This window comes from Heterodontus francisci, chromosome 20, assembly GCF_036365525.1.
Source record: "Heterodontus francisci isolate sHetFra1 chromosome 20, sHetFra1.hap1, whole genome shotgun sequence".
NCBI lineage: Eukaryota > Metazoa > Chordata > Chondrichthyes > Heterodontiformes > Heterodontidae > Heterodontus > Heterodontus francisci.
In genome coordinates this window covers 24,482,754-24,509,702 of record NC_090390.1, presented here as the reverse complement: position 1 = coordinate 24,509,702, position 26,949 = coordinate 24,482,754, and the positions used below count along the sequence as shown (strand labels likewise).

General features: G+C 45.2%; 1 protein-coding gene across 1 annotated transcript in view; it reads right to left on the bottom strand.

Annotated features, from left to right (window-relative positions):
• LOC137380909 (transmembrane protein 26-like) overlaps positions 1-26,949 on the bottom strand; it is a 49,033-nt gene that overhangs the window by 6,636 nt on the left and 15,448 nt on the right. Inside the window, exons 3-5 of the mRNA XM_068053317.1 lie at positions 3,443-3,511; positions 2,972-3,177; positions 2,811-2,887 (exon numbers count right to left, since the gene is read on the bottom strand). Of these exons, the coding sequence (XP_067909418.1) occupies positions 2,811-2,887; positions 2,972-3,177; positions 3,443-3,511 (352 nt within the window). The remainder of the gene's footprint in view (positions 1-2,810; positions 2,888-2,971; positions 3,178-3,442; positions 3,512-26,949) is intronic.

Genomic DNA, 26,949 nt, shown 5'->3' with positions numbered 1-26,949 from the left:
TAATTAACAGAGCAACCCCTCTACCTGTACCTAGCTTCCTGTCCTTCCTAAATACCATGTATCCTTCAATATTCAGCTCCTAATTTATGCCATCCTGCAGTCCTGTCTCTGTAATGGCTATCAGATTGTACTTATTTATTTCTATTCGCGCTCTCAGTTCATCTGTTTTGTTTCAAATGCTACGTGCATACAGATAGAGCCTTTAGTTGTGTCTTTTTATCATTTTTGTAATCTCGAGCCTGATCTGTTGATTTACTTTTAGATTTGTACGCTCTGTCCCTTCCTGTCACAGTCTGTTTATTATTTCCCATATTAGAACCCTTCTCTCTTGCCTTGTCTCTACTCCTTGATTTACCATATCTTCCCAAATTTGATTCCTTGCCCCACTATTCAGTTTAAAATGCTCTCTACTTCCCTAGTTATGTGGCTTGCTAGAACACCGGCCCCAGCACAGTTCAGATGTAGACCGTCCCAACGGTACAGCCACCACTTTCCCCAGTACTGGTACCAGTGCCCCATGAACCGGAACCCACTTCTACCACACCAGTCTTTGAGCCACGCATTAATTTATCTAATCTTATTTGCCCTCTGCCAATTTTCACAGGGCTCAGGTAATAATCCAGAGATTATTACCTTTGAGGTTGTGCTTCTTAATTTGGCACCTAGTTCCTCATACTGACTATGCAGAACTTCTTTCCTTGTCCTGCCTATGTTGTTGGTATCTACATGGACCATGATGACTGGATCCTCCCCCTCCCACTGTAAGTTCCTCTCCAGCCCTGAGCTGATGTCCCGAAGTCAGCCTAACCTTAATCCAGAATCTGAGTAGCTGTTTCGCAATTTTCCCTTAAAAACACCAGGTTGAATTTGGTCATATGATTGCTATAGATAAACGTTCACACACAGTTAGGCTGTTAACTAAATCTGGCTCGCTACTCATTATTAGATCTAACATGGTCTGCCCCCTTGTTGGTTTCGGGACATATTGTTGCAGAAAACTACACACAGCACATTCATGAAATTCACTACCTTTCTGACATGAGCGAGTCTGCTTATCCAAATCTATATGGAAGTTAAAATATCCCATTAAAACCACTCTGCCTTTACTACATGCTTGTCTAATCTCTGCATTTGTGTATTCTGCCATTTCTTCAGCTGCTACCAGAGGGCATAAAAACAAATCCCACTGCAGTTTTACACCCTTTTTCTATTCCTTAACTCTAACCATAGAATCTCCACTATCTGCTTACTTCTTATTTGAATCGCTCTTATCATGGAAGAAATTTCATCCTTAATCAATACAGCTACTCCTTCCCCTCTACTGGTTTCCCTATCTTTCCTGTAGATCTTATAACCTGAGTTAATTCCCAGTCCTGGCCATCTTGCTGCCATGTCTCAATAATGGCTACCAAGTCATTCATTCTAAGTTTAATTTGTACCTGCAATTCAGTCAATTCATTCCTTAAAATTCATGTGTTTGTATAAAAATTGCTTATTTGAGCTACACACCCAAGCCTTCTGCTCTAACGTTTTACTCAGACATTTCATTTTTCTCTCCTGGTTTAATTGCTATGCATCTTTTAGTTTTCCCTTTATCTGTAATGCCCAAAGCACAATTTCTGACTAATGCTTTACTCTCTTCACTTTCTTTTGTTTTAGAATTATTATTTATGCTAGCTTTTCCACTTGAGCCCTCCTCCCACCTCCAATTTACTCATTTAGAGCCCTTGTGACTGTCCTATTCATCCATTCTGTTAGGACTGTGATCTCAGCCTGATTCAAGTGCAGTCCATCCCAACTGTACAGTTCCTTCTTGTCTCTGTACTGTTGCTGAGAAATGAAACCCCTCTTTCCCACACCACTCCTTAAACCACATATTCACTTCCCTAATCTGTTTATCTCTGCACTAATTTGTATGTGGCTCAGGTAGCAATCCAGAAATTATAACCTTAAAGTCCTTTTTAAAAAAAATTTAGCTCTTAGCTTCTGGTAATCTCAGAACAGGATGTCTTGCCTACTCTTTCCTATGTTGTCGGTCCCAACATGGACCACAGTGACTGGATCCTCCTCCTCCCTCTCCAATATCCTTTCAAGCTAGTTCGAGATGTCCCTCAGGGCAATATACCATGCCAGATTCTCGATCCTGCTTAGAAAGGATACTATCTGTCCCCCTAATTATTGAATCCCCTACAACTACCACATTACACGTCCCCTCCTCCTCCTCCCTTTGGCCATCTTCCTGCTCCAAGGCGCCATAGTCAGCATTTTGGATGTACTTCCAACAGTCTTTATCTTCATCCTTTCAGGCAGCACATACATTGTACCTGTTGGAAAGGATCAGTTTCTGCACATCCTGTTCTCTATCTCACTTGGGTTCCTCTTATTGTGCACCCTATTGGTCACACCAATGCCCTTCTCAGCCTGCATATTGCAAAATAAGTTTCCATCACATTTCACTTCATGAACTAACGCAAAGCAAAATGTCCCCATCACAACTCACCCATCAACCTAGACCACACACATGCTCCATCACACCCCACAGCATGAACCAAGGCCATAGCATATGATGAGCACTTGAACCGCCATCGCATACAAGGCTACGGGCCAAGTGCTGGAAAATGGGATTAGAATAGATAGGCTTGATGGCCGCGCAGACACGGTGGGCTGAAGGACTTGTTTTTGTGCTGTATAACTCTATGACTCTATGACACACTTAGAAAACAAAAACAGCATTCCCCAAAACGGAAAACATACATAAACACAATCAGCATTAACATTTAGAGGGAGTGGAAAACATCTTAAAGATTTACCTGTGAGGTCCAAGGGAAACTGCAGCATACTCCATGTCCAAACAGCTAGAATAGCATATACCAGTTCAGGGAAGCATCTGAAATCAGCATTACAGCTAGTTAGTTAATGATGCATAGCTCCAATCACACTGACGCTATTTTGTTCTGAGTACAAAGCCCACCTGACCCCCTGCTCTGACAGGGTTTCACTCTTAAACTCCAATATATCAGCAGCAATTCCCACAAACGTCAGGAGGAGCTGGGATAATTGGTCTCGGTTGATGCCCACTCCCATAGGAAGTATCCATTTCCCTATTATAAGTAGGATCAGGAGGGTCTGGTGAAAGCCTAGAGTCCAGTCAGGCGCAGTAGTCAAAAAATTGATGACCTGAAAAATTATTTACAACAAGAAGTGAGGCAAAAGAGAATGCAAGAGATTTAAGAGATAAATCCTAAGTTCACACAAATGAGATATGGTAAATTTAAGGAATAATGTTACACTGACAGCTGAGTACAGTTTTGTTTGAGCACATCTTTTTTACTGATATGATTGTTGATGTTTTTTATTGTTTATTGGCACAAGTGAGATGCAATTCATAGGCAGCGTTAGTGTTTTATGCAGAAAAAAGTATAATAAAAGCAAATAGATTTACCATAGTGATTGAATTACTGGAATTCTTGTGCCTTTCTGTAGTTGGTTCTTCAGTTGAAGGGACAAGATGCTGTAAATGAATTTTCACAGGTTATCTGTATTGTTTATAACTTTTGAAAGCCACACATTGTAGAATTCTAGAATCAAAGTGTAAGCTCCATGATCCCTCTGACTGTGGGTCAGAGAATCAGGGGACGAGCTGCACAAACCACTGAACATAGGGGCAGATCAAGGGCTCCTTCAGCAGCTGAGCCCTGGGATTTGGGTCTCACAAGACTAGCCTGTCATTCTCATTGTCACCCTGTGTGATGTCCTTCCTACCTGTTCCCCTGCCCTCTCTCCTTCTAGCCCATGTTGACTGCATATCAGCCTGCGTGCCCTGCCCAGCTGTCAAACTACAAACAGTTAGCCCCAAAATTCCTGGGCATCAACTCTGGCGATGGAAGTGCAGTGGGGCAGAACTCACACATTAGCACCAGGCTGGAGATCCCATCTCAAGTCCTATGAATGGGGTCATTTATATGTCTGGGATGGGCCTCCAGTGTCTGAGGTTGGCTGCAGTTGTCTGGAGTGGGTCCCCAGATTCTGGAAAGGGTCCCCAGTGTCGGGTGGGTCCATGGTGTCTAGAATGGGTCCCTGGTGTCTAGGGTAGGCTTGGTGTCTGGGGTGGGTCCCTGGTGTCTGAGATGGGTCCCCAGTGTCGGTGTGGCTTGGTGTCTGGGTGGATCCCTGGTGTCTGGGGTGGGACCCTGGTGTCAGGGGTGGGCTTAGTGTCTGGAATGCGTCCTGGTGTCTGGAGTGTGTCCCTGGTCTCTGGGTGGGACCCCAGTGTCTAGGGTGGGCTTGGTGTCTGGGTTGGGTCCCTAGTATTTGGAATGGGTCCCCGGTGTCTGGGATGGGTCTCTGGTACCGGGGGGGGGGGCACAATGTCTGGGATGAGTCCCCGGTGTTGGGTGGGTCCATGGTGTCTGGAATGGGTCCTTTGTGTCTAGGGTGGGCTTGGTGTCAGGAGTGGGTCCCTGGTGTCTGGAGTGGGTCCCTGGTGTCAGGGGTGAGCGCAGTGTCTGGGGTGGGTTCCTGGTGTCAGGGGTGGGCGCAGTGTCTGGGGTGGGTCCCTGGTGTCTGGGTGGGACCCCAGTGTCTGAGTGGGATCCCAGTGTCTGGAATGGGTCCCTGGTGTCTGAGTGGGACCCCAGTGTCTGAGTGGGACCCCAGTGTCTGGAATGGGTCCCTGGGTGTCTGAGTGGGACCCCAGTGTCTGAGTGGGACCCCAGTGTCTGGAATGGGTCCCTGGGTGTCTGGAATGGGTGTCTGGTGTCTGGGGTGGGTTCCTGGTGTCTTGGGTGTCTGGGCTGGATTTAGTTCAGAAGTCGCAGGTCCCGACTTCAGGACCAGAAGCGGGTGCATACGGCTTCTGTTTGGAGAATGGGTGGCTGGTTGAACACAATCAAATGGCAGCCGGCCAGTTAAGGTTAATGAGGTGTGGGGGCCATCCAGTGAAGTGGACGTTGGTGGGTGCAGAGAAGACAATGGTAGCATCAGCTGACACTGTGGCAGGTGCTGGCACCATATTTAAAGGGCTGCCAGCCCTGCATTTAATAAATGATTTTCCACTGCAAGGTTTTCTTCAGGGAAGAAAGGCAACACAAACATGGCAGAAGGAAGACCCCGGGTGGCCCAATGATTTAGTGATGCCTCCCTCCAGGTTGTCCTCCAGGCTGCAAGGGAAAGGCGGGAGGTCCTCTTCCCAAGGGATGGGAGGACCAAGCAAGCCTGGCTGCAATTTGCAGAGGAAGTCAGCAGCCTTGGGGGTCACCATACAGTCCTGGATCCAGTGCCACAAGTAGCTCAATGATCTCATCCAGACCACGAAGGTGAGTGCCGCATAAACCCTTAACCTCTTGGGCCTTGCATGTGTCAAAGCGGGAGGGTGCGTTGAGTGGAGAGGGAGTGCCCACCCAATTGTGGGGCAAAGGGTCAGGGCATAAAGATATGCTGCATGATGCATGGCTAAATTGTGTTTAAAAGCACCTGTCTGTCACTAAAAACCCGCATAAAGTTCCCGGAAAGGGGCTGCACTCATCTGTGTGTCCCCATCATTAACCGCTGGAATGACCACCATCATATGTCTGGGGTTGTCCCCACTGAAGACCAACAACATTCACCCTTGTGTCTGCAGGAGAAGATAGCACACAATTGCAGAAAGTGGGCCAAAGTTCTATGTACTGAGCCCGATGGAGGAGGAGGCCATGAAGCAGGCATGGCCGCAATACTGACACTCCATGGCAGACAGAGAGACGGGCGCCTTCACAAGACAGTGAGTGAGGTCGTCATGGGGCACAAGAGTTCTTGAGTGATGGAGACTTGCTGCTCATGTGGCATCTATTTCCTACAGGGAGCTTCAGTGTTGGGATTGTTGGAATGTCGGGAGGGGGGGCCCTTAATCCTTCAATGTCTCTGTTCTCTTCTGCAGGTCATGCAGAACATCAACAAAGAGCTGCAGAGACTGTGGGAGGAGGAGGGAGCATCGGAGGGAACCTCATAGCGTGCACCTTCACCCTCCACCCACATTGGTGGGTATGCGCTCGTGGTTAGATTCGGTCACACAATATGGTGAGCACATCGCAGACATGCCCAAGCACCTGACGGAGGCTGTGACAGCCCAGGCCACTGATAGTTGGAGGACTGTGGGAGGCTAGGACCATGATGAGCTCCAGGCTTATGACGTGCTTCTGGTGTCGCCAGCATCATGGGAAGTGCGAGAGTGGCAGTGAGAGATCAGGCAGCATCTGGCAGAGATGCCAGAGGCTTTGCGTGCCCAAGAGCGGACGATGAAGGAGTCCATCCAGGCCCTGAGTGCTGCAATGTCTCTTACTGGTACACAACTGACATTCTCCATTTAGAGATTGGCGGCTCTGATGGACCGCCACATGGAGCAGAGCACTCAGTGTCTGCAGGACATTCATGCAGACCTGTATACCTTCATCTTGACCATGAGCTCAAAGCAGCAGTGGCAAGGCGAGAGGGGGACAAGGCACCTGGAGTCACCACCAGGACCTCTACTCTCTCAGGGAAGCAAAAATGTGCCTTATGAAGGAGGAGGAGCAGCTGACCACAGCTGCCGGGGGCTCCTCTCAGGGTGCTCCTGATGTGGGCAGCAGTTCCTCAGCCCCTCTGCTAGTGATGTCAGATTCTCCTTCATCTCTGATGACAGAGGGTTGTACTGCTTCTGTGCAGGAGGGCCTCAACATACTGGAACCCTCCAGGCATAAGGTAACCACCAAGGTCATCACTAGCCAAGGGGTAGCAAGGTCAGCAGCCTGCCTTCACTTCAACTGACATTGCAGGGGGAGCACTGCATGGGAGGACACACTAAAGAATAAAGAAGAGCATCTAGAAACACCCGGGATTCACGGGTAAATGTTTAATATGAATAAAAAGGGTAGCGTTTGTTGTCAAGGATAATAAAGATAAGCTTCTATCTCACAAGATCTCTTTCCTTTTATTTATTGCCTTTGGGACTTCATTTTAACCCTGCCTCTGTGGAGGGGTTTGAGGCAAGGGATCATGTTGTGAGGAGTCTACGATGTTGTGGCCATTACGGAGACCTGGATATCACAGGGGCAGGAATGGATGTTGGATGTTCCGGGGTTTAGATGTTTCAAAAGGAATAGGGAGGGAGGTAAAAGAGGTGGGGGAGTGGCATTGCTAATCAGGGATAGTATCACAGCTGCAGAAAGGGAGGTCGTCGAGGAGGGTTTGTCTACTGAGTCATTATGGGTGGAAGTCAGAAACAGGAAAGGAGCAGTCACTTTATTCGGAGTTTTCTATAGACCCCCCAATAGCAACAGAGACACGGAGGAACAGATTGTGAGGCAGATTTTGGAAAGGTGCAGAAGTAACAGGGTTGTTGTCATGGGTGACCTCAACTTCCCTAATATTGATTGGAACCTCCTTAGTGCAAATAGTTTGGATGGAGCAGTTTCTGTCAGGTGTGTCCAGGAAGGTTTCCTGACTCAATATGTAGATAGGCCGACTAGAGGGGAGGCTATGTTGGACTTGGTGCTTGGCAACGAACCAGGCCAGGTGGCAGATCTCTCGGTGGGAGAGCATTTCGGTGATAGTGATCACAACTCCCTGACCTTTACCATAGTCATGGAGAGGGACAGGAGCAGACGGGATGGGAAAATATTTAATTGGGGGAGGGGGAAATTACAATGCTATTAGGCAGGAACTGGGGAGGATAAATTGGGAACAGATGTTCTCAGGGAAATGCACGACAGAAATGTGGAGGTTGTTTAGGGAGCACTTGCTGCGACTGCTGGATAGGTTTGTCCCGATGAGGCAGGGAAGGGATGGTAGGGTGAAGGAACCTTGGATGACAAGAGATGTGGAACAGCTAGTCAAGATGAAGGAGGAAGCTTACTTAAGGTTGAGGAAGCAATGATCAGACAGGCCTCTAGAGGGTTACAAGGTAGCCATGAAGGAACTGAAAAATGGACTTAGGAGAGCTAGAAGGGGACATGAAAAAGTCTTGGCGGGTAGGATTAAGGAAAATCCCAAGGCGTTCTACACTTATGTGAGGAACAAGAGGATGGCCAGAGTGAGGGTAGGGCCGACCAGGGATAGTGGAGAGAACTTGTGCCTGGAGTTGGAAAAGGTAGGGGAGGTCCTAAATGAATACTTTGCTTCAGTATTCACTAGTGAGAGGGACCTGGTGTTTGTGAGGACAGCGTGAAGCAGGCTGATATGCTCGAACAGGTTGATGTTAAGAGGGAGGATGTGCTGGAAATTTTGAATGATATGAGGACAGATAAGTCCCCGGGGCCAGACAGGATATACCCAAGGATATTACGGGAAGCGAGGGAAGAGATTGCCGCGCCTTTGGCGATGATCTTTGTGTCCTCATTGTCCATTGGAGTAGTACCAGATGATTGGAGGGTGGCAAATGTTATTCCCTTGTTCAAGAAAGGGAATAGGGATAACCCTGGGAATTATAGACCAGTCAGTCTTACGTCGGTAGTGGGCAAATTATTGGAGAGGATTCTGAGAGACAGGATTTATGATTATTTGGAAAAGCATAGTTTGATTAGAGACAGTCAGCATGGCTTTGTGAAGGGCAGGTCATGCCTCACAAGCCTTATTGAATTCTTTGAAGATGTGACAAAACACATTGATGAAGGAAGAGCAGTGGATGTGGTGTATATGGATTTTAGCAAGGCGTTTAATAAGGTTCCCCATGGTAGGCTTATTCAGAAAGTGAGGAGGCATGGGATACAGGGAAAGTTGGCTGTCTGGATACAAAATTGGCTAGCCCATAGAAGACAGAGGGTGGTAGTAGATGGAAAGTATTCAGCCTGGAGCTCGGTGACCAGTGATGTTCCGCAGGGATCTGTTCTGGGACCTCTGCTCTTTGTGATTTTTATAAATGACTTGGATGAGGAAGTGGAAGGCTGGGTTAGCAAGTTTGCCGATGACACGAAGATTGCTGGAGTTGTGGATAGTGTGGAGGGCTGTTGTAGGTTGCAATGGGACATTGACAGGATGCAGAGCTGGGCTGAGAAGTGACAGATGGAGTTCAACCTGGAAAAGTGTGAAGTGATTCATTTTGGAAGGTCGAATTTGAATGCAGAATACAGGCTTAAAGACAGGATTCTTGGTAGTGTGGAGGAACAGAGGGATCTTGGGGTCCATGTCCATAGATCGCTCAAAGTTGCCACCCAAGTTGATAGGGTTGTTAAGAAGGCGTATGATGTGTTGGCTTTCATTAACAGGGGGATTGAGTTTAAGAGCCGCGAGGTTATGCTGCAGCTCTATAAAGCCCTGCTTTGACCACACTTGGAATATTGTGTTCAGTTCTGGTCGCCTCATTATAGGAAGGATGTGGAAGCTTTAGAGAGGCTGCAGAGGAGATTTACCAGGATGCTGCCTGGACTGGAGGGCATGTCTTACGAAGAAAGGTTGAGGGAGCTAGGGCTTTTCTCATTGGAGCAAAGAAGGATGAGAGGTGACTTGATAGAGGGGTACAAGATGATGAGCGGCATAGATAGAGTGGATAGCCAAAGACTTTTTCCCAGGGCGGAAAGGGCTATCACCAGGGGGCATAATTTTAAGGTGATTGGAGGAAGGTTTCGGGGAGATGTCAGAGGTAGGTTCTTTACACAGAGTGTGGTGGGTGCGTGGAATGCACTGCCAGCGGTGGTAGTAGAAGCAGATACATTAGGGACATTTAAGCGACTCTTGGATAGGTACATGATTGATAGTAGAATGAAGGGTATGTAGGTAGTTTGATCTTAGAGTAGGTTAAAGGTTTGGCACAACATCGTGGGCCGAAGGGCCTGTACTGTGCTATACTGTTCTGTGTTCTATGAGTCCAGTTCTTGAGCCTTGCTAACTGAGCGCTGTGCTGGTGGTGCTGGGTGATGGCCTGCTAAAGGAAGGAAGCCAACAACAGAGCTGCATAAAGGAAAGGCTTTATTGGTCAACTTACAACTGGCAGTAAGGATCATAGGAAATGTGAATGTATAAGGGCATTGTGAGCCTCCTGTGCACATATCTCATGGCGTCTTTCCTGTTGTCCCTGGATCTTTTTTCTGGCATTGCTTGGCCAGCTTCCTCCTCTGCATCCTCATCATCTGAGGAGGCATTGCACTCCTCAATATCCTTATTGTTCAAAGCCTTCCCCCTCTGTAGTGCCAGGTTGTGCAGTGCACAGTAGACCACCTGGATACGTGAGACCCTCACCGGGGCATACAAAAGAGGTCCACTGGACCGATCTGGGCACTGGAATCTCATCTTGAGTAGACAAATGGCCTACTCGATGTTCGCTCATCTTGTCCTGTGGCAGGTGTTGTACCTCTCCTCTGCATCTGGGTGTGGGTTCCTCATAGGTGTAAGTAGCCATGTCTGTCGGTAGCCCTTGTCTCCAAGGATTCATCCCTAAAGGCATGTGGGATCCGGAGAAGCTCTGGCATCTGGGGACTGCCTTAAAATGTAGGCATTGTGGCAACTTCCCAGGAATTGTACATAGATCTGCAGGATTCATTTACAGTGGTCGCAGATCAGTTGTGCATTGAGGGAGTGGATGTCCTTCCTGTTGATGAAGGCCCCTGGCAGGTCTGCAGGAACCTTGATGGTCACATATGTGCACTCAATGACACCCTGCACCTGGAGGAATCTAGCGATGGTTTTGAACCCAATGGACCTCTCATCTTGAGAGCTGGGATCTGTGTGGAAGCGCACATAGTTGCTGGCCCTCCTGGAAAGGGCATTGGTGACCTCCTTGATGCACCGATGAGCCGTTGACTGTGAGATCCCATGCATGCCCCCAGTGGATCCCTGGAATGATCCAGAGGTGTAGAAGTTCAGTGCCATGGTGACCTTGAGTGCCACTGGCAATGGATTTCCATAAAGTGCCCTGGGGCTCAGTTTAATATCTGTTCGTATCATAACACAAAGGCCAGTGACGACCTCCTGGGAGATGCGGAGTCATTGCTAGCACTACCTGTTGACCATTTTTTTAAATTCATTCATGGGATGTGGGCGTCACTGGCTATGCCAGCATTCATTGCCCATCCCTAATTGCCCTTGACAAGTTGGTGGTGAGCTGCCTTCTAGAACCGCTGCAGTCCATGTGAGGTAGGTACACCCACAGTGCTGTTAGGAAGGGAGTTCCAGGATTTTGACCCAGCGACAGTGAAGGAATGGTGATATAGTTCCAAGTCAGGATGGTGTGTGACTTGGACGGGAACTTGCAGGTGGTGATGTTCCCATGCATCTGCTGCTCTTGTCCTTTGAGGTGGTAGAGGTCGTGGGTTTGGCAGGTGCTGTTTAAGGAGCCTTGGTGCATTGCTGCAGTGCATCTTGTACATGGTACACACTGCTGCCACTGTGCGTCGGTGGTGGAGGGAGTGAATGTTTGTGGATGGGGTGCCAATCAAGTGGGCTGCTTTGTCCTGGATGGTGTCGAGCTTCTTGAGTGTTGTTGGAGCTGCACCCATCCAGGCAAGTGGAGAGTATTCCATCACACTGCTGACTTGTGCCTTGTAGATGGTGGACAGGCTTTGGGGAGTCAGGAGGTGAGGTACTCGCTGCAGGATTCCTAGCCTCTGACCTGCTCTTGTAGCCACGGTATTTATATGGCTACTCCAGTTCAGTTTCTGGTCAATGGTAGCCCCTAGGATGTTGATAGTGGGGGATTCAGCGATGGTAACGCCATTGAATGTCAAGGGGAGATGATTAGATTCTCTCTTGTTGGAGATGGTCATTGCCTAGCACTTGTGTGGCACAAATGTTACTTGCCACTTACCAGCCCAAGCCTGGATATTTTCCAGGTCTTGCTGCATTTCTACACGGACTGCTTCAGTATTTGAGGAGTCACAAATGGTGCTGAACATTGTGCAATCATCAGCGAACATCCCCACTTCTGACCTTATGATTGAAGGAAGGTCATTGATGAAGCAGCTGAAGATGGTTGGGCCTAGGACAGCTGTAGGTAGGTGATCCTTGATTGGTAGACGCTCTCTGGAGGACAGCTTCCTTTGCATGCAGGAGGCTGCTGGCTTTCCCCTCTGCACCCTTCTCCACTGTCTGGAGGCCGTGCTAACCCTTCTGTGGGCTCACAGGTCAGTGCGGTGCCACTGCCGGTGCCTGGTCCTCCCTCCTGCTCAGCTGCACCTCCTCCTCAATTTTATCCCGATGCCAGGATGAATTAGGCCTGAGATATGTGGCCTCTCCCCAAGTGCAAGGCCTTCACTGCCAACAGCATCCCCAACACTTTCTCCCACTCGTCACCTCTGACTAGGGGCACTTGCCCGTTGACCCCGGTATGACTCCCCCGCAGTGGGCACTTTTGCCCTCACTCCTCAGTTGATTCCCGTTGCCCTCCCTTTTCCAGCCTGCCTGGCAATTGATGCTGCCTCTCCCGATGGCCTCCCTTTGTAGCCAGCAATGAGCTCCCACCTTCATGTTGCCTCCCTCAACCAGACAAGGCTGTGAATCCCGAGCACCCCTAGTAATATTGAAAACTGAGAATAAAATCTCTGTCAATAGGTCTGTTAACTATCTTAAACGGCTGCCCACCACGTTGATACCAGCTCTCCGCCCTCCATGTGTGCTGCCATTGATAAAATTGGGATGAGACGTCATGATGATGGATTTCCGGTTCCACGTCTCCTGTCCCAATTTTATGCCCCTCCTCACCTCCGTTCTCGTCTCCAAGGGCCGACTAAAATTCAGCCCTTATGACTCTATGACTGTAAGAAATCGGCTCAAAGTCTGGATGAAGAAGTCCAGGCCAGAATTTTGAGGCCTTGCTCTCAGCTGTAATACATATTTCAGTATTGATCTGTTCCTTATTCAGAGCAGCTGTGTCTGGATGTATGACGGAGAACCAGTTTGCATTGGTTATGTTAACAGTCTTATATAATGTTGTGTGCATTTAAACTCCTGTAACAACAATCAATACTATTACGGGTCTTTGCAGGAGGTTATGATGCGCATCTCAGTTGGCACAGTAATGTATGCACCAATCAAAAGATGAGCAATAGACGGACAATTGCTAAGTTCATTTGTAGCTTTTGGAATCTGGGTAGGACACAAGATACACTGGTTAGCTACAGGGGATTTAAGTAATGCCGAGGAAGAGCGTGATTTGAAGACAAAAAATCAAGAAAGTCGACAGGTAGGAAGGGAGGAACCGTTCCTTTACATTGCAAAATTGAACATGTCACTCCACTATTTCAGAAAGGTAAGAGAGGGAAACCAGGAAATTATACACTTACATCTGTTTTGGGTAAATCGCTGGCAGGATATTTTATGCTGGCATTGGGGGTCTCGAGGTCGGGGGAAACCAATGGCAAGATCCCTAAGTCACCTCTTTTCCGGAAGACCCGCCGAATTTAGTGCCAATCAGGCACTTAAGTGGACAGCGGCGGGCCTTCCATAGGGTTTAGGACCCCATCGCCGGTGGTGGCTGCTGCTGGAGATGACCGCCCTGGAGGCCAAGGATCGTCGCTGGACCCAGTCCTTAGGTAGGTCAGGGTGGGAGGGGTCTCGCGGGGTGGTGGGGGGATCACGATGGGGTTGGGGGGGAGAGGATTCGGCAGCAAGGGCAGGGGTCGGCCCTCAACAGACCCTCACTTCCCGATGCCAGTCCCTCATTCAGGTACGAAGTGCATTTGAACGAGGGACCCCCCCCCCCCACCCCCACCCCGGAGCAGGGAAGCATTCCGCACAGTTTTTCGTGTCATGTTTCCCATGTGGCGACAAGGCTACGCATCACAAAGGTAATTGTAGATGTGGCAGGAAGAGGCCCTTAATGGGGTGAATTACCCAGTTAAGGGCCTCAATTGGCAGTGGGGCAGCAGGGCTGTTCACAGGCCTTCCCGCACTGGACCAAATTTTGGCGGAGATGGGATGCTGGCAGGACCCCCACCCCCGCCACCATCCCACCCGATTTTATGCTCTCCCCACCTCCAAACCAACTGTAAGGGACAGCATAAAATTTCCCCCTTAGAGTCGATAATTAAGGTAAAAGTGACTGAACACCTTGACAATTTTCAGCTGATCAGAGAAAACCATCATGGATTTGTAAAGGGTAGGTCATGCTTGACAAATCTGATTGAGTTTTTTAAAGAGGTGACTAAAGTAGTGGACAGGAGAATTTCTATGGATATAGTTTATGGGTGGGAGGGTGAGTTGTGAGGAGGATGCAGAGAGGCTTCAGGGTGATTTGGACAAGTTGAGTGAGTGGGCTAATGCATGGCAGATGCAGTATAATGTGGATAAATGTGAGGTTATCCACTTTGGTAGCAAAACCAGGAAAGCAGATTATTATCTGAACGGCTGTATACTGAGAGAGGAGAATATGCAACGAGACCTGGGTGTTCTCGTACACCAATCGCTGAAGGTAAGCATGCAGGTGCAACAGGCAAAAAGGCAAATGGCATGTTGGCCTTCCTAGCAAGAGGATTCGAGTACAAGAGCAGGAATGACTTGCTGCAATTATACAGGGCCTTGGTGAGGCCATACCTGGAATATTGTGTGCAGTTTTGGTCTCCTTATCTGAGGAAGGATGTTCTTGCTATAGAGGGAGTGCAGCGAAGGTTTACCAGATTGATTCCTGGCGTGGCGGGACTGACATATGAGGAAAGATTGAGTGGGTTAGGATTATATTCACTGGAGTTCAGAAGGGTGAGGGGGGAATCTCATAGAAACCTATAAAATTCTAAAAGACTTGACAGGGTAGATGCAGGAAGGATGTTCCCGATAGTGGAGGAGTCCAGAATCAGGGGTCATAGTCCAAGGATACGGGGTAAACCATTCAGGACTGAGATGAGGAGAAGTTTCTTCACCCAGAGAGTGATGAACCTGTGGAATTCACTACCACAGAAAGCAGTTGAGGCCAAAACATTGTATGTTTTCAAGAAGGAGTTAGATATAGCTCTTGGGTTTAAAGGGATCAAAGGATATGGGGGGAAAGCGGGAACAGGCTACTGAGTTGGATGATCAGCCATGATCATAACGAATGGTGGAGCAGGCTCGAAGGGCCGAATGGCCTACTCTTGCTCCTATTTTCTATGTTTCTATATAGACTTCCAGAAGACATTTGATAAAGTCCTTCATAAGAGATTGTTAGCTAAAGTTGAAGCTCATGGAACTGAGGGCAAATTATTAACCTGATTGGCTGAATGACAGGACAGACTAGGGATAATAGGCAGGTACTCTAATTGATAGGATGTGACTGGTGGTGCTCTGCAAAGATTTGTGTTGGGGCATCAACTATTCACTGTATTCATTAACAGTTTTAAGGCTATGAGAGAAAGCCGCATATCTAAATTTGCCGATGACACAAAGATAGGCAGTATTGTAAGCACTGTAGATGGAAGCATAACATTACAAAGAGATATTGATAGATTAAGTGAATGGGCAAAACTGTGGCAAATGGATTTCAATGTAGGCAAATGTGAGGTCATTCACTTTGGACATAAAAGGGATAGAACAGAGTACATTCTGCATGGTGAAAAGCTAGAAACAATGCAGCTCCAATGACACTAGAGGGTCCAAGCACATAGATCATTAAAATATCATGAACAGGTATAGAAAATAAGCAAAACGGCTAATGGAATACTGGCCTTTATATCCAGAGGACTAGAATACAAAAGAATAGAAGTCATGCTTCAGCTATACAAAGCCCTGGTTAGACCACACCTGGAGTCCTGTGAGCAGATCTAGGCACCACACATCAGGAAGGATATATTGGCCTTGGAGAGAGTGCAGTATAGATGTACTAGAATGAATCCTGAACTCCAAGGATTAAGCTATGAGAAGAAATTACACAAAATAAGATTGCATTGCCTGGAATTTAGAAGCTTAAAAGCTGATTTGATCGAAGTTTTCACAATATTCAGGGGTAGATTAGGAGAAACTACTTACACTGGTTGGGGAGTCCAGGACTTGGGGGCATTGTCAAAAAATTAGAATTAGGCCTTTCAGGAAACACTTCTTCACACAAAGCGTTAATTGTGTATTAATTGTGTTTAACTATATTGTCATGCTGGTCCCCCACCTGCCAAGAATGAGGCACATTAATTTTGCCACGTGGACATTAAATTTCAAATTGTTGCTGGGAAGAAGAGAAGGCCTGTTACAAGGAATTGCCAGACCCCTGGCCGGAAGGACATTTTTGCTGAGTAACAGACACTGCTTGGAACTGAGGACCAGTCCCTGCTCCCAATACACAGAACAGAGATGGTCAGACCAGTTTAGTCACATGACTGTTGCAGAGTTTGAACTTGGAGTTTTAAATTGGAGAAACAGTGTTTGAAGACAGAAAGCTCTTGGCTCCTGGACTGAAAAGAGCCTCTCCTGTCTGCTCCCATCTCTTTCTCACCAGCTTCAGAATCCATTGAAGACACATGAACCCCAAGAGAGAAAAGTCTCCTACAGTGAACAAGGTTGAAGAAGAATAATGGGCCCCAACAAAAAGCAAGAATTACCTACAAGGACTCTACAGTGAGCTCGAAGAACCTTAACAACTCTTCAGATATTGCCTCAAACCTTTCTACTTTATTTTTCTTCTGCTCTTTTCTGTCCCTATCTGTGTGTGTGTATTGCATATGCATGCTAGCATGGGTGCGTCGTGTATCCGTAGGTGTTATCCGAATTAGGCTTTAAGTTTAAGCTTTAATAAATTTCACTTTTCTTCTTTAAACCTAAGAAAGCCTGTTTGTGCTCATTTCTTTGCCTTATAATTGGAAAGCGGTGAACAAGGATTCAACAAGGGGGAGCTCAAAACAGGGTGTATTTAAAATTAAACCCTGTTACAGTAAGACCAGGTGAAGGTTGAGAGGGACCCCTAGACACCTTTCTCACCTGGTCGTAACAATATGCAGGTGGTGGGCATTAATTGAGGTTTCACGAGCACATATAAAGAGACACTAACTGAGACTGTGGTGCGGTTGAGTTAGGGGGTGTATACTTGTAATGTTTAACTTTGTAAATAAATGTAACACTGAGTAAAGATCAGCCGCAGTATCATCCTTCAATAACTGGCTTTCTGGAATATAATATGGTAATGGAGAATGGCTGCCTAAAGGTGAAGGTTGGAAACTAAGGATTTCTTTTCAGTCAGTAGACTAAAATCCTAGTAGCTATTGTGAGAACTGGCAGAAAGCAAGTGTAAATTGAGGTATGATTACCCTTCAATGTTCTTGGAGTCTGAACCATATGACCAGTAGAAGAATGAAGTGGATATGTGGACGTGGCTTATGTCCCTACCAAAGAGGAAACAAGGTATGACCTTGACATTGTTGCTTCCTACAAGAAGAAAAATCAGAAATCAAGTATTTTGTGAGCTGGATGCCCGTCAGTTGGATACTGATGAAAGTTTGAATCTTCTATTAAGAGTTCTTGGAAGAAATTTAAAGAAAGGTGATCTATTAAATACCTATAAGGCAGGGTCAGACTTCGATTGATTTTGGAAGGCAGATGGTTATTCAATGGAGGATGTTATCATGCGCATTAAAAGACTGACAAAATTCAGATTAGAGATCCCTTTTTCACTGCTAGCATTTGAATTGCTGGATTGTGCTAAGGTGTCGCAGATAGAAACATAGAAAATAGGAGCAGGAGTAGGCCATTTGGCCCTTTGAGCCTGCTCCGCCATTCAATACGATCATGGCTGATTGTCCAAACTCAGTACCCTGTTCCCGCTTTCTCCCCGTATCCCTTGATTCCTTTAGCCCTAAGAACTATATCTAACTCTTTCTTGAATATATTTAATGATTTGGCCTCAACTGCTTTCTGTGGTAGAGAATTCCACAGATTCACCACTCACTGGGTGAAGAAATCCCTCCTCATCTCAGTCCTAAATGGCTTACCCCTTATCCTTAGATTGTGACTCATGGCCCTGGATTCCCCCACCAATGGGAACATCCTTCCTGCATCTAGTCTATCCAGTCCTGTTAGAATTTTGTAGGTTTCTATGAGATCCCCTCTCATTCTTCTAAACTCTAGCAAATACAAGCCTAATTGACCCAATCTCTCTTCAAACGTCAGTCCTGCCATCCCAGGAATCAATCTGGCGTACCTTCGCTGCGCTCCCTCCAAGAACATCCTTCCTCAGATAAGGAGACCAAAACTGCACACAATACTCCAGATGTGGTCTCACCAAGGCCTTGTATAATTGTAGCAAGATGTCCTTTCTCCTGTACTCGAATCCTCTCGCTATGAGGGCCAACATACCATTTGCCTTCTTAACTGCCTGCTGGACCTGCACGCTTACTTTCAGCGACCGGTGCACAAGGACACCCAGGACTCGCTGCACCTCCCCCTTTCCCAATCTATTGCCGCTCAGATAATAATCTGCCTTTCTGTTTTTGTCACCAAAGTGGATAACCTCACATTTATCCACATTATAATGCATCTGCCATGTATTTGCCCACTCCTCAACCTGTCCAAATCACACTGGAGCTTCTCTGCATCCTCCTCACAGCTCACACTCCCACCCAGCTTTGTGTCATCTGCAAACTTGGATATATTACACTTAATTCCCTCATCTATATCATTAATATATATTGTGAATAGCTGGGGTCCTAGCACTGTTCGCTGCGGTACCCTACTAGTCACTGCCTGCTACTCGGAAAAAGACCCGTTTATTCCTACTCTTTGTTTCCTGTCTGCCGACCAGTTCTCTATCCATGTCAGAACCTTACCCCCAAACCCATGTGCTTTAATTTTGCACGCTAATCTCTTATGTGGGACCTTATCGAAAGCCTTCTGAAAGTCAAAATACACCACATCCACTGGTTCTCCCTTATCTATTACATTAGTTACATCCTCAAAAAATTCCAGTAGATTTATCAAGCATGATTTCTCTTTCATAAATCCAAGTTGACTTTGTCCGATCATGTCCTGGTTCTACTTAGTGTTTGGTTCTTGGAGAGAGACTCCCTGTTGGATCAGATGTCGACTGCCTTGAAAAAAATTCCTGGGGAAACAGTCATTTCCTGCAGCCTTGGTGGAACAAATGGGACATTCCAGTGTGACATACAGAATAGAGAACTTCGTGATTGCTGGATTTTGAAATGGTCCAGATGCTGGATGCATGTGATAGTACAATGGCAGAATTACAGACAGGCAGAATGAGAATGAAAGCACTTTAGCAGATCTGGCTATTACATCAGTATACAGGATTGGAACAGCAATAATAGACGAATGAATTCCAGGAATGCCCAAGGAACAATTAATTGGTGCCTCAGGTGTGACTCAAAGAATCATTATGCGATGAACTGCTCAAAGCAGAGAGGCAGGGTTCTTGAAAGGACACCTGACAGAGAATTCTGAGGCAGAAGATGAAGATAATGATGAATCTGAACGAATTGTACTCGTCACAAGGAGTTTTAGTCCTGTGCTGAATGTATTAGTCACGGACCTGCTCAACCAGGCTGTGCTAGATAATGCTTGCATTTCTACAGTATGCAGAAAGATTGGTTAAAATGTTATCCCGATTCACTCAGTAGTGAGGATTGATGCAAGGTTAAGGAATATAAAAGTATAAAAGATTTTATATATATATTTATATATTTTTTTATATATAAAAGATTTGCTTTAGGTTTGGTGAAGATAACACATGGAGGTCACGAAAGAGAGTTGCAATTCCATGTAAAATAGCTGGAATAAGCCACTTGATCAGTACTGATATAGTCTCTAGTGAGATACCTTTGCTGTTGAGTAAACCTTCTATGAAAAAGAAACAAATGAAACTTCATGTGGAGCATGATAAGGCAATTGTTTTTGGAAAGTTAGTGGATCTGCAGTTTACCCAATCAGGACATTGTATCCCCTTAACAAAACCTGATGTTTGTCAAAGTCTTAGACAAGTATTAATGGTATACCAGGTGATAAAATCAGAGCAAAAAACAAATTATCCTAAAGTTACATAGACAATTTGCTCAGCTTTCTTGTCAAAGGTTTAAAGACTCTGCTAAAGGATGCAGGTGTGGTTGATGAAGAATATGTGAGGCTAATAGAGATTAGTGAGAAGCGTGAAATCTGTAAAAGGAATCAGACGCCACCTCATCCTATTATAAACTTTCCATTGGCATGTGACTTTAACAAGATAGTTGCCATAGATCTAAAGATATAGGACAAAGACCGAAATGTTTTCATTCTACACTTTCTTACACGTGGCAACCCGATTCAGTCTTTCTACAATAATATATAGTAAGGACATAAGGATGATTATAAACAAGATCATGGAGAAATGAATAGGGACTAGACCTGGGCACCAGCTAAGTTTCTGGCTGATAATAGAGGGGTATTTGCCAATGACAAGTTCAGAGACACGTGTGAAAACACAAACATTATGGTGATGAATACCACAGCTGAAAGTCCTTTCAGCAATGGACTCTGTGAAAGCAATCACGAGGTGATCAATGAAATGCTGCATAAAATTTTAGCAGATCAACCTGACTACAAGTTGACAACCACCCTGGGCAGTTCATGCAAAGAATTCACTCCAGATGGTTGGAGGGTATAGTTCCTATCAATTGGTGTATGGGCAAAATCCCAAATTGCCTTTGGTGCTGTGCGACAGTCCTCCTGCTCTAGAAGGTACTACAATTAGCTCCATTTTTCCCTGCACACTTGAATGCTTTACATGCAGGGAGATGGACTATCATCAAGGCTAAAGTCTTGGAGAAAATTTAGAGAGCTCTGAGGCATCGTGTTAGACCATGTGAGACAGAATTTAATTCAGGAGATTTGAGCTATCGCATCCAAAGGCCAATTACCCAGAGTGGATACTCAGGTGACATATATTCCAGAGGGATCTAATGAATGAACGAATGTGACAATTATGGGTCATGCAGGAAAAGCTTCTGGCAAATTTAAATATTGGTTGAATGTTGAGGATGATGACCAAGAAGAGAGGTCCATAGACTGGCAGAATGGGATGAAAGAGTGGAGAGTAAGAACACACAGTGCAAGTTCTGACAGTGGCTCCAGAAGTGACTCTTGCATCAGAAAATGATCATGTACCAGAGAAAGAGCCTCGGACAGCGCGAGAGGGAAATCTCACAGTAGTAGTCCCAAACGACATCAAAGTGCAAGTAGAGGCTGTAGCTTGAATAAGTTACACAATGAAGGCTACAGAGCAGTCTCAGAACAGATCTGGAATCATAGAATCTTAGAATGGTTACAGCACAGAAGGAGGCCATTCAGCCCATAATGTCTATGCTGGCTCTCTGCAAAAGCAACTCAGCTAGTTCCACTCCCTTGCTTTCCCCGTAAGCCTGCAAATTTTTTCCATTCAGATAATTGTCCAATTCTCTTTTGACCGCCTTGATTGAATCTGCCTCCACTGCATTCTCAGGCAGTGCATTCCAGATCCTAACCACATGCTGCATAAAACAGTTTTTCCTCATGTTGCTTTTGTTCTTTTGTCTATCATCTTGAATCAAATTAAAGCAAAAGTCCTTATGACTGTGAAGTTTTGCTGACTGCCAATAAACTTGAGGATAAACTGATAAGAGAGGGGAAACAAAACGAATTAGATAGTAGGAGAGAGTTTGGAGTTTATTCTGAGCTACCAGGTATAAGGATCAACCAGCCTTGTCGCATAGATAGATTTGTGCAGAAAAATGCCCCTGTAGATGGGATTTATAAGGCTGAAATTAGGCTATTTGCTAGAGGTTTTGAAGAGTGACTGGATTAGACAGATGTTAGAGTGGAAAATCTCAAAGCTGGAAAAGTCATCTTGAAAATCTTTTTAGCTTTTTTGGTCACATATTCATGGGAGTGTAGATCAATCGACATAAAAGCCGTATTTCTGCGGGACGATATTTTTCAGAGAGAAGTGTTTCTGAAGCCACCCAAAGAGGCAGTAGCTGCAGAAGGGAAACAAAACAAATGTGTATATGGCTTGAATGATGCTTCCAGGGTTTGATATTTCTCAGTGAGATCTGTTTTGCTGAAAATAGGTTGTGTTCAACTAAAAGCATATCCCGCAATGTTTTATTGGTATCATAAATGGAAACTTTCAGGCATCTTTATGATGCGTGTTGATGATTTCTTATGGGGTGGTACTGTGGAATTTGAAAAATGTGTTATTGAGTATTAGAGTAGAATTTAAGATTGGGAGTCAGACTTCTGGGGCTTTATTTTTATTCATTCATGGGATGTGGGCGTCGCTGGCTAGGCCAGCATTTATTGCCCATCCCTAATTGCCCTTGAGAAGGTGGTGGTGAGCTGCCTTCTTGAACTGCTGCAGTCCATATGGGGTAGGTAAACCCACAGTGCTGTTAGGAAGGGAGTTCCAGGATTTTGACCCAGTGACAGTGAAGGAACAGCGATATATTGGTTTAAATATTAAGCAGAGTAGGACTGCAACAAGTTTAAATCAACAATCCTATTTAGAGAGTTTTACTCTCAACCCGGTTAATCATGCTAGATCATCACAGAAAGATGATCTTCTCTCTAAAGAAGAGACAGAGCAATTGCAAAGCTTGATTGGTGAGTTGAACTGGTTGTGCACTGAGACTAGACCAGATGCTAGTTTTGATGTGTTGGAGCTAAGTACTATAATGTAACACCCTAACGTTGAGAATGTTTTAAGAGCAAATAAAACATTGAAAAAATTTAATCTGGAGAAATGTATACTTGAGTTCCCATTCTTAGGTGGCCCAAAGAACATGAAACTAGTCATTTTTAGTGATGCCTCACATGCTAATCTTCCTGATGGGTATTCAAGTGCAGCTGATTTCATAATATTTCTGATGGGTGAAAATGGGAACTATTGTCCTGTAGCTTGGGAAGTTAAGAAAATAATAAGGGTTAAAAGTACTTTAGCTGCTGAAACACTAGCTTTCGTGGAGACAGTGGATATGGGATTCTATTTGTAAAATATTTTAAGTGAGACTCTAAACAAAGGGCATACTGAAGATAGTATAACCATTGAATGTTATGCAGATTGTGAGATAATGTACACACTACAAAATGTGAATGAGAGAAGATTGACTTTGCTGGATTGAAACAAATGTTGAAGAAAAAGGAAATCTCAAATTAAATGGGTGGATATAAGTCATCAACTGCCTGTTATCCAAAAATAAATTTTTGTACGGAGAAATTGTTAGGGGTGCTAGAGGAGGGACATCTCACAGTGTAATGCTTTATACAGAAAATGGGAGTCTTTTGTTTTGAAATTTTGATTGTGCATATTAACTCTAAGCTTTCTTTAAAGAGAAATAAGGGAATGTTAATTGTATATCAACTGTGCTTAATTCTATGCAGGTGGAGGGCATTAATTGGCATTTCACTTATCATAGAAAGTTTAAGGCACAGAAAGCGGCCACTTGGCCCATCGTGTCTGTGCCAGCTGAAAAATGATTCACCTATTCTAATATCACCTTCCAGCTTTTGGTCCGTAGTCCTGCAGATTACAGCCCTTGAGGTGTATATCCAGACTCCTTTTGTATGAGTTGAGGGTTTTTGCCTCAACTACCCTTTCAGGCAGTTCCAGACCCCCGCCAACCTCTGGGTGAAAAAGATTTTCCTCATCTCCCTAATTTTTCTACCAATCACTTTAAATCTATGCTCCCTCATCACTGGCCTCTCTGCTAAGGTGAATAGACCCTTCACTTCCACTCTATCCATGCCCCTCAAAATTTTGTACATTTCAATCAGATCTCCCCTCAGCCTTCTCTGTTCCAAGGAGAATAACCCCAGCCTATCCAATCTTTCCTCATAGCTGCATTTTTCCAGTCCTGGCAACTTCCTCGTAGACCTCCTCTTTTCCCTCTCTAGTGCAATTACATCCTTTCTGTAATGAGGTGACCAGAACTGCACACAGTACTCAAGTTGTGGCCTAACCAATAAGTTATACAGTTCCAGCATAACCTCCCTGCTCTTATATTCTATACCTCGGCTAACAAAGGATTCTATATCTTAACCACCTTATTGACCTGTCCTGCTACCTTAGGGATCTGTGGACATTCATTCCAAGGTCCCTCACTTCCTCTACACTTCTCAGTATTTTCCCATTGTGTATTCCTTTGTCTTGTTTTACCTCCCCAAATGCATCACCTCACGCTTCTCCAGGTTGAATTCCATTTGCCACTTTTCTGCCCACCTGACCAGACCATCAATATCTTCCTGCAGCCTACAGCTATCCTCCTCGTTATCTACCACACAGCCAATCTTTGTGTCGTCTGCAAACTTCTTGATCATGCCCCCTACATTTACATCCATATCATTAACATATACCACAAAAAGGAAGGGACCCAGCCCCCTGCGGAACGCTACTGGAAACAGCCCTGTCAACAATTACCCTTTGTTTCCTGCCACTGAGCCAATTTTGTATCCACCTTGCTACATTTCCCTGGATCCCATGGGATTTTATTTTTTTAACCAGTCTGCCATGTGGGACCTTGTCAAAAGCCTTGCTAAAATCCCTGTAGACCACATCAACTGCACTACCCTCATCTATCTTCCTTGTTACTTCTTCAAAAAATGCAATCAAGTTGGTCAAACAAGATCATCCCTTAACAAATCCATGCTGACTATCCTTGATTAACCTGTGCCTTTCTAAGTGACAGTTTAACCTGTTTCTCAGAAAAGATTCCAATAATTTGCCCACTATTGAGCTTAGACTGACTGGCCTGTAATTATTCAGTCTATCCCTTGCTCCCTTTTTAAATAGAGGTACAATGTTAGTAGTTCTCCAATCCTCCGGCACCACACCTGCATCCAGTGAGGACTGGAAAATGATGGTCAGACCTTCTGCTATTTCCTCTCTTGCTTCTTTTAACAGCCTAGTGTACATTTCATCTGGCCCTGGTGATTTATCAACATTCAAGGATGCTAATCCCATTTATACTTCCTCTCTCCCTATGTTTATCACATCCAATACCTCACACTCCTCCTCCCTAACTACAACTACTTGAGCACATAGAAAGAGACACTGAAACTGTGGTGTGGTTGAGTTAGGAAGTGCATGCTTGTAATGTTTGACTCAAAATAAATATTAGACTGAGTAAAGATTGGCTCCAGAACTATCCTTCACCAACTTTATTTCTGCAATATAACACAAAGGGTAATTGAAGTTTGGAATTCTCTCCCTGAAAGGGCAATTGATGTTAGATCAATTGTTAATTTTAAATCTGAGAGCTTTGTGAGCCAAAGGTAATCAGGGGTATGGGGCAAAAGGAAATATATGGAGCTAGATTGCAGATCAGCCATGATCTCATTGAATGACAGAACAGGCTCAAGGGACTAAATGACCTATTCATGTTTCTATACTCCTGTGTTCTTACATGTAAATAGGAGATAGAGTGATGGGTAACTGCTGCAGATATGGGGTACGGCAGTGCAGTGGCCTTGTTATTGGATGACTAACTTGTAAAACGCAGAGAACTGAAGCTCAAATCCTACTATGCCATTTTGGGAACTTACATTCTGCTTAAAAAAAAAGTTGTGACGAGGCGACATGCCTTAAAATTTGCACTTTATTTTATTCTTTCATGGGATGTAGGTGTCACTTGCAAGGCCAGCATTTGTTGCCCATCCCTAATTGCCCTTGATAACTGGATAGCTTACTGGGCCATTTCAGAATCAACCACATTGCTGTGGGTCTGGAGTTGCATATAGGGCAGACCAGGTAAGGACAGCAGATTTCCTTCCCTAAAGAACATTAGTGAACCAGATGGGTTTTTACAACAGTCAATGATAGTCTCAGTAATAATGTCATGAAACTAGCTTTCAATTCCTGATTTCTTTTATTAATTAATTGGGATTTGATGGTGGGATTTGAACCCCTGTCCCCAGAGCATGGCCCTGAGCCTCTAGATTACTATTTCAGTGACATAACCACTATACAACTGTCTTCCCTGGAATGATGGAGACAGATGGTTTTGGAGATGCTGGCGGTGCTTTGCAGCTTCTGATCTTCACGTTCCTAACACAGTCGCATCAGTGAACTCCACATATTTGTTGGAAATGCCACTGGTCAAAAGTCAAATTCTGTGTTGCTTGCCAGAGTTGCTATGACAGCAGAGTACGTTATCAAATGTAAATTTAACCCACTGCTTTCAGGAAGTGTAGGTGATCACAAGGCTGTACAATTCCTGTGCTACCCCAGAGGCAGCCAGTCACATTCTGCTCCTGCAGGTACTTCTCTCTCTCTCTTCCCCATGGGCAGTCCCCCCAACCTCAACTGAGACCAACCCTGAGAAATGGTTTGGATCACTGATGTAGCCGTGGGGAGGGAGTCCCATCCCACCAAACTGTAGCAAGATCCCACCTGGGACTTTTAAGCATCAGAAACAGGAGATAGAGACAGATGAGACAGGAAAACGTTATAGGATTTAACTGTTGCACTTATAGAAACTTAGGAACATTAGGAACAGGAGTTGGACATTCAATCTCTCAAATCTGCTCCACTGTTCAATTAGATCCTGACTGATCTGTACCTCAACTCCATTTACCTATCTTTGCTCCATATCCCTTGACAACCTTACCTAACAAAAATGTACCAACCATAGTCTTGAAAACTCCAATTGATCCTGACAGAGCAGTGGAGGCAAATTCAATCATGGCTTTCTAACAGGAATTAGATAAGCCCCTGAAGAGAAAATATTTGCAGGGCTACAGTGAAAGGGTGAGGGGAGTGGGACTAGCTGAGTTGCTCTTGCAGAGAGTCAGCATGGACACAACTGGACAAATGGCCTCCTTCTGTGCTGTAACCATTCTATGATCCTATGACCCAGCCACAGCCTTTTCTGGGAGAGTGTTCTACTATCCTTTGTGTGAGAAAGTGCTTCCTGATTCCACCCCTGAACAACCTAGCTCTAATTTTAACGGTTATGCATCCTTGTTCTGTACTCCCCCTACCAGAGGATATAGTTTCTTTGTAGCTACTCTATCAAATCCTTTCAACATTTTAAACATCTCAATCAGATAACCCCTCAACCTTCTAAACTCAGGAATACAAGACGAGTTTGTGGAACATGT